At 44.9% G+C, this 12426-nt stretch overlaps 1 protein-coding gene across 4 annotated transcripts; it reads left to right on the top strand.

Moving 5' to 3' along the window:
* The first annotated feature begins 381 nt into the window (after positions 1-381).
* LOC119164302 (lactosylceramide 4-alpha-galactosyltransferase) lies at positions 382-12101 on the top strand. 4 transcript variants are annotated; one of them, XM_037416464.2, is made up of 6 exons: positions 383-1023; positions 2370-2460; positions 3776-3853; positions 5902-6094; positions 7163-7504; positions 9546-12101. In XM_037416464.2, exons 1-6 carry the CDS (start codon positions 1021-1023, stop codon positions 9901-9903), a joined length of 1065 nt encoding a protein of 354 aa, XP_037272361.2. In that variant the 5' UTR covers positions 383-1020; the 3' UTR covers positions 9904-12101. The 4 variants fall into 4 exon arrangements, with proteins under 4 accessions (XP_075727472.1, XP_037272361.2, XP_075727473.1 ...); XM_037416465.2 differs by having other exon boundaries at positions 384-1023; positions 2373-2460; XM_075871357.1 differs by lacking the exon at positions 3776-3853 and having other exon boundaries at positions 382-1023.
* The last annotated feature ends 325 nt before the right edge of the window (positions 12102-12426 follow it).

Raw genomic sequence — 12426 nt, 5'->3', positions numbered from 1 at the left:
TCAAAGCGGTTGGTTCCCAAAATAGTTTGGAACGCTCAACAGTGAACGAAATTTATATAGTTCATGTCATCTGTGACAACGAACCTCCAAATGAGACCAGAGGTTTGTTGGGTCGCTTGGATAATTCGCAAATGAGTGAAGTATGCCTAGTATGCGAGTCACCTTTAGCACGCGCGCGCGCGCCCTACAGATATAGCGTGGTAAAGTCGAAACAAAAGGTGCGTCGCGTGCAAGCAGCGGAAAAACTGCTGGCCGTGCCTCGTCACGGGATGCGCACCCGCCATTGTGAAGTAGACAGGCGTGACGGTGAGTCCGATTCCGGTTGCAGTTGTTGCACAAAGGCCTCGCGAATGGGACTTCCACACCCCCATGTCAACCGCTCACTATAGCGCACCCCATGCACGCCGAGCACGTTTTCTGGGAGTGTCCGGCGTGGCTATGTTCGCCACGCCTTTGCGCCTAATTGTCGCCGTTTCTCTCATTTTTGTCCTCACTATAGGTCCCGTTCTGTGGTGCTTTTGCGTGTGTTCCTTTTTGCTTATAGGTTGTTTATTTCCTACGCACTGCTTTCTGAATCTGTTCAGTTTACTTGTTTGTCATCACCACTGGATTAGCTTTGTTTTTTGTGTTTTTCTTATGCTTGCGCCGAAAGTTTTTACACTTTTTAACAAACACCTTTCAGCCTCCACGAATCAAGTGTCAGCGGCACTCCGTTGTGAAGAAACAAAGAACGGGGCGAGGAGAGTGAGAGTAACGAAAGTGTGGGTGTTACAGCTTCGCAAAGTGCAGGCTTCACTGTCACTTGTGCACGTACTTCTCGGAGTTTAGTTTTGCAGGAGCAAAGCGTTGCTCCAGAGGATCGTGACAAGCGTAAACTCTGCGTCGAGCAGCGACAATACTTTCCGATGCTTGATGGTTTCTTGCTGATGCCGGTGCCAATTTAACTGGGAAACGTGGGAGGAAATATTGTTTACCTTACATTCAAGATTGCCGGGATATGACATCGCCAGCTCTGACGTCATGGTAAGGTGCTTTTCAGTTTTTATGCCATAGTCACGGAAACTATCTCGCGGTAAAGCGTCATTAGGTATCGTTATCTCAGTTCTGAGCTCCCCATGAACGCGCTGCCTGTACTATAACTTTTTACCTGACGTAATGTACGTCACGCGCCTCAAGCTATCTGGTGAACCCGCCAAGGTGGTATAGTGACTCAGCTGCTTCACTGCTTACACGAAGGTTACGGGATCAAATTCCGACAGCGGCGACCGAATTTCTACGAAGTCAATAACATTAAGGCTTCTCAAATAAATTCAGGTTCATGTTAATCAGCACCATGAAATCAGCCTTTCATTACGATGTCTCTCATAATCATATCGGTGTTTTCGGGCTGAAAATGCCGCTAATTACTAGCCTACCAAACAACTTGCACCGACGCGAGGTGCAGCACCCTTTCTGAACATGCTGGCTCCACGGGTTTCCAGAGCGTCTGGGACAGCAGATGCATCATTTCAAGTGAAAGAGATCAAATATCAACGTTTCATCTTGGGTCTCTTCATATTGTCATGGGGTCTTGACGTCGAAGAAGGGAGCAGACTGTATACAGGAGATGAAACGGTTTATTTGGCTGAATTTTCGGCCGGTCAACAAAAACTCCTATTGCAGTGGTCCGCACTGGCACTGACAGCGGCGAACAGAGCGTAGGCCATCGATCAACTGACAAGCGGTGAAGCGCGTCGGCGTTTATACATGTGCCGTAGAATATTTCAGGCGGCGTTTATACAGGTGCCATAGAATGTTCCAGTCTTACCACTGGTCGCCGCGCAAGCTCTGGAATAATTTCAAGTTTTCGCGTTTTGCACAGAATCTTCACATAACAATCTACGATAATCACGAACACTCTAGAACAATGACGCGCAGCTTGCGCTGAGCATTGCCGCAAGGCTCTGTTGGCGAAAGCCAAAAGTAATAAGAGTGAAAATAAGGAATGTGCGAGGCAATATCCAGACAGTGACAGAAATTATGAGCTGCAAGGACAGAAATCGCGATTCAATATTCGAGAGTACCTTGCTTTATGTGCTAAGTCACACAAAACTTCTTGCTGTTCCTGTTATGTTCATTCGTGGTGGACAAGGCTCCGTACGACAGCCCAAGCATTATTTCGATCCCTCGACTTCATCAGCTCTATGCTCATTTACAGAATCGCATTTGCTATGATTGAGACCTTTTAAATTTATTTTTATGTAATAACATAATGCCTATGAAGGCATTACTTCCATACATATGAGGATGTGAGATCAATAGAAATTCAATTGTTTTCCTCACCTGTAAACGTCATGCCGCTGTACGCTTTCTGGGTTGACGATCTCGAGCAGGGGCCGGTTTCCATCTGTCAGCACCACCGAAGCTCCGACTTAGCAGCCCTCATCACGTTGGTTTTCTTTGTACTACTAACGATCACACGTAAGTTGCACTGCTTTACATTTTGATGACCCTAACCGTTTATTAAAGTTTTATGTCGTATCTGGCCTGATTTCGTAAAAACACGCGATAAAAATTATCCAAGACCAAGTTCCACCCCAAAAGAAACCTGTATGCATTGCAAATAACTCAGTCGCCTGCGCCTGTCTTGTATGTTGATGTTTATCTGATTTTTTGTGCTTCTTTATTTTTGTGTGTTTTCCTGCTTTCTCCTGCTGTCTTTTGTTCTTTTTGCGTGGTTATGAGTACAGTTCGTTCCGTGGTTTCCTTTCTATTGTTTTTCTACTGTTCGCTGCTCCAAGCTTGGTGCGTCTGACTCCCACGTCAGCATTTCACTCTCGCTTAATCGGCTTAGAGATATGACTCAGCCTTTCGGCGATGCTACTAGGAGGAAGCAAGCACTGGCATTCCAAACGGGCAGTCTTCTCAGTCCTGTGTATCAAACGCACGGCCTGCATTCTGTCAACGCGCGACATGACATGAGAAGCATGTGGCTGTTGGCCTTCGTCACTGCGAACCGTCACATTGATCTCTTCGTCGCAATCGATACAGTTGTTTGCTATACTAAAGCTATAGGCACCTTTTGCGCTCGTGATCTGCAGCCACATGTCCGTACTAAAGCAAGGTGCAGAGGCACCTTCTTAGCATACACCTACCTTGTGATATTCCGCAGCTTTATTAAAAACGAAGCGTTTATTTTTGCGTACGACCGGCACTTTGAGCGTTTATCTACGTTCTTTGAGTGTCTATCAACTTCTATCTACTCTGTAATGAGTAGCTTGCTGGGCCTGATCAGATTAGCAAAGCTATGTGGCTCCGATTGTTCTCTTCTGCAAGCCATGCCTTCCACTGTTTGTGTAACATGTGCTATTGCTTAGTAATGTGTGGGATGTGAATGTGTGTGGACTTCATGGTGCTCTCCCACGTTATTTGACTGAGTGTTCGTATGTCTGAACAATACGGACAGGTTTCTCGAAATCCCGTGGGAGGTATTTTATTTTTGTGGTGCAAATTAGGAAAGCTGTTTGATACATTAGTAGAACTTTTGTAAGCTCACACATGTCATCCCCATCTAGTCGTGGATCAGACATCGCAGACTGCCGTACTCTCTAAAATAGTTTAGAGATACACGCGACTAGAAAGCCTTCTAATTGTCATCAATACCATTGCTGAACAAGCCTTCCTTGTACAGAGATTCTAGTGAGTTGGAGACCATATGATTTTTTTCTTTCTGGTGGGAATTGTTGCTTATCACGAAGGAAAGCTTGTCTGACGAAGAGCTTCTCAATTGGTCCAGTCAGTGCAAGACATCTTGGCTACGATCCCCGCGCACTCCTCTCTGGGGCTTCTGGTGGTTCACAACAGCGATGCTTGGGTAAGATATTGTAATTAAGCGTGTTCATGCAATAAACTTCTAAAATTATAAATGGTAATGCGCATTTGTCTCGTCCACTAACTGTTTAATTGTGCTTTCGTGACCTCTTGAGAAAACATAAAAATATCTCTGAACTATGCCCGGCTAGTAGGATGAAACCCAACTATATCGAATGCGGAATGAAATTATCCTTTATATCGAGCTCTTAACGAAAATGAAAATGCTTTAACGTTAAAACTTACAGCTGCATCGGACAGTGCGAAATATCTCGAGAATCACCTTCTCCTCAGGAAATGACTTTCGCGGATGCCCATATCAATGAGTGATGTGGTTAGTAGGGCTGTATTGACACTGCATATTCTTTCCTACAACTTACCCTCCAGTCCCCCTTCAGCACTCTACAAACCACACAAAAGTAAGAACATAGGAAAAAAAAGAAGCTGCCCACGTTTTAGCGGGAGCTGCCATCAATTCATGATCGTGAATCAGTGTTGTGGAGCCAACGTGCATAGAAACGGACATTCATAATACGCATTTCTTTATAAGCTTGACGTTGAATGGTGAAATATATCGAACTAATTTCCGTCTTTTAGGTAGTTCTTCACATTCGAGTTTGGCTGCAGATGTGGACTGGTGATTTTCTTTTCTTTTTTTTTTTGGTAAATACAAACGAAAAAACTAAATCGGACAAAGTTTTTTTTTTTTTTGCTGCTTGAGAGCCGCAAATGACATACTGTTATGCAGCGGAGCGCGAAGACGGCGTCCTTAGAGAAGGGGGGGGGGGGGGGGGGCTTTCTTAGCGATGCACAATTGGCTTCAATGTATTTGAGAGCACTAGGTACAAGAAAATGTTTGATTTCCCCGCAACTTGTGACTACACTCAGGTGAACTGTCCAGCACACGTAGTGTTTGAAGGCAGGCCGGAAACTTGTAAATCCCATGATGTATGCCAAATAAGTGCAAAGTTTATTTTTTCTATAACTTTTTAAATGGGTCTGGTGGTCTATGCACTTTCCAGGCTGACTGCACGCCAGAAGAGGAGTTCCATAATTATCTCAGAGCCCAATTTGTAAGGCTGGTTTGACTTTATTCCGGCTTAGTGTTGCGGCTTATAGCTCCTGTCTTCTTGCCCCGTAGGCCTATGTGCCAACATTTGTGAGCAAGGAGCAAGTACTACAGAAGGATTCAAAATTCAGCTAGTTCGTTAGAGTTTGTGATGGGGTCGGGTCAATGCTATCGAAAATAAAAAGAACAAAGATGCGGGAACATATACTGAGTTTCAACTATAGTGTACTATCATATTCTAATGCACTATAGTTTCAACTTGACCTAATGTGAAATGGAAAGAACGAAACCAGACTATAGTCACTAACACGTGATAAGACAGATGCTTGGGCTAGTTGATGATTAGGAATCAACATATTTGCACAGCGCAAGACTACAGAAAGAGCTTGTCTCTTTCAGAAAGAGCTTGTCTCTTCTTCTGTAGTTACGTCGTAACTACTCGTAGTCTTGCGCGGTGCAAATATGTTAATAACGCGTGGTAACGTACACCGAAAAGTGCGGTTGAAAACCAGGAGTAAAAAAAAGTATAACCCTGTGTTGAAAAGCAAGTTTGGCGGTTCATTAAAGCTACCATCCACTTTTCTAAAGAAGTAGAAGGCTTCTATTACAACTCGTACGGGCGTATAAAGACCTAGACGAAAGGCGTTTAGGCGAAGCCAAGCAAATATAAACGATCTTTAGTTGATAACAAAGCCATAACGTTCGCAAGTTCATTGCCGGAAATGCGATTGTTTCCAATTTTCGCGATAACTGGACACCAACGAAAACAAATTAGGTAGATATTCAGGCAAAAAACTTTATAAATTCCCGAAACATTTATGCGAGGGGCCGGATAAATGCAGCACAATGACAATGGGCTCTTCAGATGGCTGGACACTTCCGTGCTTCAGACCATCTTCCGGATCTTCTGCTTTATTTCTTTTTAGTCGTTTTCTTCAGCGCTGCACAAGCGCCATCATGTTGCAATTCTGCACCGCTTGCAGGTGAGCAAGATCAGCGAAAAGACATCGAGCGACATGTCAACCTGAACGATTCCACGAAAAACGTATTCTTCCTCGAGACCGCCGGTGCATCGTGCATCGACGAACGGGCGGCGTGCTCCATCGAATCCGCAGCTCTTCGGCATCCCTACTACACTGTCTGGCTCCTCACCATACTGGACATGCGGGATTGTAGGTAACTAGCCACGCGTGAGGGCTAACTGAAACTACGCGATCCCGCACGAACTTTTACGCCCGAGTATGCTGACTCCGTTGAAGGAACCCACAAATAGTTTCAACAGCGGAGCCGTTGCAGGGCTGGGCTTGGCACCAGATGAGTTTGAGCATCGCATGTCCCTCTCCGGTCAAACGGACGCACCCTTAGCTGACGTAACTGCCTGGCTCATATAGAAACCAGTACTCATAAAGTGAAACATCTCTTTTTCTCTCTATGTAGTTTTTCTATGCCTTTCTATTGTTTTTCTCTGATTATTTGTTTGTTTTTACCTATCGCTTTCTTTTTCTTCCTAAGTGTAATTTCTATTTCTTACTACTCAATTTATTCATCACAGTTATTGTATCTCACGCCAGACAAATAGGCGCACGTGTTGTGGAAAAAAAGCATAAAATGAAGAAGAGAAGAAAGAGTGCACATACCGGCTCATGGTGATGAGAATTTTTGTTCACATTGGCGGGCTCAACGAAATTTTACATGAGCTTTGCTCTATACAGAAAAACAACTAAAACTACGAAAATATTGATGGGTTCTCCCAATGTAATTTCTGGCCAATACACTTACGCTGGGATCGTGGGCATAGGCAGAAAGATTTTTTTGGAGGGGGGGGGGGGGGGGGGATCCTTAATCTGAATGAAGGGCGGGCCTCTTATGCGGGCCCATGCCTCCCATTCCTCCCCAGAAACAATATGTCGCCATGACCTAGATAGAAAAAGGAGAGGAGGAGCCTGGAAACTGTAGTACACACACCCACTCTGGAGATTGGCCATAGAATGCTCCAGCGTGAGTGTGTGCCACAGTTTCTAGGCTCTTCCTCTTCCTTTTCTTATGTCATGGCGAAAAATGATTCATGGGAATGGAGGGGGGCATGGGTCTGGTATTCCACAGCCTAGCTACGCCACTATTGGTAGAATCTACTCTCACATGTACTGAACGGTTGTAAATGTCTTTAACGGCTGCAGCGTGTCATCCATCAATGAATAATAAATCTGCTCGAACATCTACACCAATACCATCTTGTTTGCACAGGCCTCTGAGGAACTTGCAACAGCTGCCAAACTTCCAGCTGCTAAAGATCGACCTCAACTCAATGGTCAAGGACAGCGTCCTTGTGCACTGGTATATAAAAGATGACTGGAACCACAGTCCATTTCGGGTCAACCACTTGAGCGATGCCTTGAGATTGCTCGTACTGTGGAAATATGGGGGCGTCTATGCTGACATGGATGTTCTAACCCTCAAGAACTTCGATGAACTGAGAAATGTCGTCTCCCGAGAGCTCTTTCCTGATGTTGGCAACAGTGTGTTGGTCTTCGACAGGGGTCATCCCTTTCTCCTGCGCTGTCTCGAAGAATTCAGTAGGACGTATAAGTAAGTTCGAGCACCCAACTTGACACTTTTCTTCATAATCCATAAGTCGGTTCAGTAACATGCCCGAGTATTTCTTGAATGTGTCACACAATTTATTATTTTCTTCTTTCAAGATTGAGGCTTTTTATAAATCATCGTACGCTGCACTTTTTTTTTTACTGCCTGCTTCCAGAGTCCTTCTTTACATATCTTATCTTTTAGCTTGCGAGAAATTCTTACGTACTTTGACGTCTTTAAATGGGGGTGACTTAAAATTAGGTAACATTTCAAATTGAATATGCTGCGGCGGCTGCAATTTTTATGGATGCGAAAATTCCGTAGGCCCATGCGCTCAGATTTGGGGGCACATAAAATATTCCCAGGTGGTGGAAATTTCCGGAGCGAACCACTACAGTGTCTATCATATTCATATGGTGGTTTTGGAACGTTAACCCCATGTGATAATAATATGATGAAATTGCATACGCTCCTGTGTTAGGTACAGTGCTGAGGCACAGTTAAAAGGTACACCTATAGGAAATAGGGTTCGACTATACTGTGAAATCTAGTTGTGACTACGTAATTGATGGTTAAAATACCTAGTTGTAGTAAGGGCTGTCTTTGATTACAGTAACCTCGATAGTATTGTGCTGCGAAGTCGCGAGACAACATAACATGTAAAAAACATGGTGGCAAACAAGAATAGCTCACTGGGGACGTAAAGAATAAATGAAACTACAACAACGTTCTTTCAAAGTCTTTTTTTACTAACTTTCAACCTGCAGGTTACCTACTAAGTTTATCAGCTATACATATTACCGCAAAAACTATACTTGTGGTTTTACTCAGGCTAGAAGCTCTTGAAATTTCGGGCTCCTGTTTAGCTACCGAAATCTTTTAAATGGGGCACACAGAGGAGACATGCAAATACTATGGACGCTTAACTGCCACTCCGACAGAATTTCACTGCCAGAAATTATGATTGAACAAGAGCCCTACAAATTAAACGCGATATTCACCGCGTATAGAGTGCAAAATTGGCCCATTTTTTCATACACCATGATGGAAGGATTCTGACCTTTCTCAATATCTTTCAAAATATTAGCGTAATAATCTTGGGCAGACACGATAAAGCATTTGGCAAATCCATATAAGCTATGCTTCCCTACTGGTAAAAATTGAAGTCCTACAAATATTTTAAACTCAAATTGTGAAAGACGTGGGTAGTCATTGAAAAGAGAACGACCGGAATAAAGTTAGGGGACACGAAGTGATCGCAGTACTTAGGGAAGGAAGAAAAACAACTTTGTTTTTGTGCTGTGGAACGCGACTGGGTCGCGCACCTGGCCCAGACCCACGTAGGGACCAGCGAGGCAAGTCTGCTGGCCAGCTCGCGGAGTGATAGATGCCTCACGGACAAGAATGCGTGCTGGGGATACGTTTGTCTGAATCAAGAAAACCTTGGTTTGTTAGTCTGGGACGAACTTTCAGCCCCCTCAAGGGGAACACCACGCATGCCTGATTGAAGCTACAGTCGATGGCAGCAGATGACTATAGATCAGGGATCGGCCACCTGCGGTCCCCGGCACAGAGTCATAGCTCCTCGCCTCCTTTCTCTGGCCACTTCTTACGGAAGACCGACAGAGCAGTTCTGACATGAAAAGAGAGTTTTGGCTTGTAACATCTGCTTTATAGCAACTTTGTGACATGCGTGCTAGAAATAATCTTGAGTTCCAATCTAGATTGACAAGTTAGTGTCAATTCCTTTAACCTTTATGCGTTGTCTGAGCAGCCGCCACACCCGCAACCACCCTGAAGTTTCCGTGTGGCCCCTCGCTGTCTCAGCTTCACGCAGCTTGGCCCTGCATCTCAATAGGTTGCCGACCCCACACAATAAAGCTAAAAACTTATTCACAAGCTTAGCATGCTGAGAGCTTGAACAAGTAAGGGTGTTAATGGACCCTTCTCACTATGTTCTGGATAAATGGGCTTGCTGAAGATGCAGGAGATGGCAATGTAGCCGACAATGGAAATAGTGATAATGGCGGACCTGCTGTCGCAGGTCTCACAAATGGGCCCACAACGGACCCCGGCTCCTCGAGCGCGTGCTGTCCTGGTTCTGCCCGAGGAACCTTCTGGGCAAGGTGCCCCTCGTCGAGTGCTCCGGGATCACTGTGCTACCGGGCACCGCCTTCTACCCCATCAACTACATGGAGTGGCAGAAAGCATTCCGAAGAAACCACACGGCGTCGGTGCTGCGGGCCGCGACCGACAGCTACGCCATACACCTGTGGAACTCTTACAGTCGAACAACTGCAGTTGAGCGCGGCTCCGCTTATGACCTGCTCCGAAAAAAGTTGTGTCCGATAACGAGCAGGCTGACGAAGAATAGCGGTCATAATAACAGTGTAGAACGATGAAGAAGCAAGAGCTGCAAAGTGCCCAGAAGCAAGCTTAACATAAAGGTTAGAAACGAAGTGTTTAAAAGAACTGTGTCTTTTGTTGACGACCCGCGTCATTCTTGAATCTCCGATGTATGAGCGGACATAGGCTGAACAAACTGCAGGAAGTCCTTCAGACAGGCTTGTCGACGCTGCAGGTGGTGCCGGTGGGGGTGGCACTTCCTGCAATTGTGACTCCTTGAAAGTTCTCTATCAGACGTCATATATCTGATTGGCTGGACAGTTATGTAGAGCGCATTGAACTTCTTACCTGCTTTTTTTGTTGTTGCAGCTTGCACCAGTGTTCAGTAGCCCTCAGCTGTGTGAAACTAATGAAATCGCAACTGCAACTCCTTCGGTATCATAAACAACTCAATAGAACAATACAAGTACGTTAGCTGGAAGCCTCTGTTCGTTTTTCATTTCGATTTCAAGGCATGATTTTAATTTTTATAATATGCGCTACTTCGCGATATCGTCCTTACTGAACCAACATTAACGAGACTAACTACAGTCATTTGCATTAGCCAAGGGTGCAAGAACGTGGCACTTGCCCACTCCCTGAGCCACACCAGCACCTGCCCTTGTATTTTTATGTTCACCGTCACTAGCATTGCACTAAAGAACAAGTATCCTAAGAAGAGCAGGCGTGCCTTCCTCTTTAGAATTGTTTTACAACATGAGAAACATGCCATTCACGGCCGCAAAATGAAATCTCTGGTAGGTACTGTTTTTGAACACAGGCAAATTGTACTGTTGCGCTTTCAGGACTCGTTATTTTACATCTTCGAATATTGAAACCCACACGAAGGCTGATATTCCTTAGCAAGTATAATCAAGCCCAAAAATGGGAAAACAGTCACTTTTTTCGAAGACGGAGAGAAAGGACTTGAGCAGGTATCCAATTAATCAATAAATCAATACCATCATTTTCATGAAAAAATAATATCGCTGCTCCTGAAATATTTCTATACTCAGTAGAAACACGTAGGCTTTGGGGCAGGCAGCCTGTCCTCATTCTTCAAGTACAATGCAATATCATCGCGGAAAACTGTCACCTTCACCATACGAATTCGAGGTAATGGGAAACCTCCTACCTATGAATCATTAGGTACTGAGCACAGTAATCGTTTGAGACTAAGGGCGGAACGATGGCACCATGACGCGTCCCCATTGGTTACCCACATAGCACCACGAACCGCGACAGGCTATCTGAAAAGACCGTATCACTTACAGAGCTGGCATGACCGCCAACATTGTGATCACGAGAAATGTAAAACGCCGCCCCACAAAGCTGAGAGAAAAAAAGTTACCTTATAAAATTCCCGTCGTGAGGCACTACATGACGGGCTCCCTTTCCCCATGACCGCGAAGCACACGCGAAGGCTAGGCGATGGGTGAGCGCAGGAAAGGGCTGGAGTAGAAGGAGAGTATCCAGTAAGTAGTCTCCAGTCTGGAGAGTCTCCAGTAAGGGCTCGCAAGAAGTATTTTGCTTTCAAATACAATAGCAGCATTAGTCAGGTGGGCTTGCCTGAAAGGAGAAGGGGCAGTGTTATTTCGAACACGTGGCATTGCTTGCTGCACTGGCAATGAATCGACAATCCCGATAGCAGATACACGCCACAAGATAAACTGCCCCATTCCGCGTCTAGCAGAGATAACCGCACGCTTGATGGCTTCAACAAATATCTGCTCACCTTCTCTATTTTTTTTTTTATTTTGCCCCTTCTGCACCGCTGTACCGGAGGGACATCTCAAGGAATGTCGATTCTTCCTCTGCTCCGTGGGAACAGGCGTAATGCCACTTGGAAGAATATTTTCAGGCTTGTTCACTGCAGCCGTCACATTACTCGTTTTGCCCGAGTGAGTGCGCGTACGGAAGGCTGTGAATTCATTGCCACCATCATCCTTCGTTAAAAGAGAAAGCGTGCACGGCGTGTTTTACATGCTTAACGGCGTTATTCTGTCTTTTCCGTCGAAGAACTGTTCTGGTTTAAAGAATGGATTACGCTTGAAAGCGTTTGGAGATTTTTATCTGTTGGACATTTCTTTTACAAAAATGTCAAAGACTGTGCGCTAAAAAACTGATGGTTGATCTATAAGAGCAAACTTTATGGTCCCACAAAGTGACAAAATAAATTAGGTAACAGAGAAACTGTTCCTACTCATTTGCGAAATGTCTGCAGTCTTATTTGTACTGTTTGGAACATCTGTCTTCATCGACACGAAGTTATATAGAGGAGAGTGTGTGCTGCTACCACAAGTATGTTATTCAGTGCGATATTAGGGTAATTACTATTGCAAGAGGGAACAAAATTTATCGTTTCAGAAAAATCTGTCGCAACGCACACAAGGAGCGGCATTTCCTCTTTTGCTCTGGCCCCTCTCGCAGTGCTGCATAGTCGCTGATATAACTTAGGGCCTGGGAAAAAATTCTATATTAAACCGGGTCTATATTAAACCGTGTAGCTCCCGTGGGCACTTTCACTTCACTGCTGGTTC

Source organism: Rhipicephalus microplus, chromosome 8 (assembly GCF_043290135.1).
Source record: "Rhipicephalus microplus isolate Deutch F79 chromosome 8, USDA_Rmic, whole genome shotgun sequence".
Classification (NCBI taxonomy): Eukaryota; Metazoa; Arthropoda; class Arachnida; order Ixodida; family Ixodidae; genus Rhipicephalus; species Rhipicephalus microplus.
Note: the sequence above shows the minus strand (reverse complement) of the source record. Positions and strands in the feature narration are given on the sequence as shown.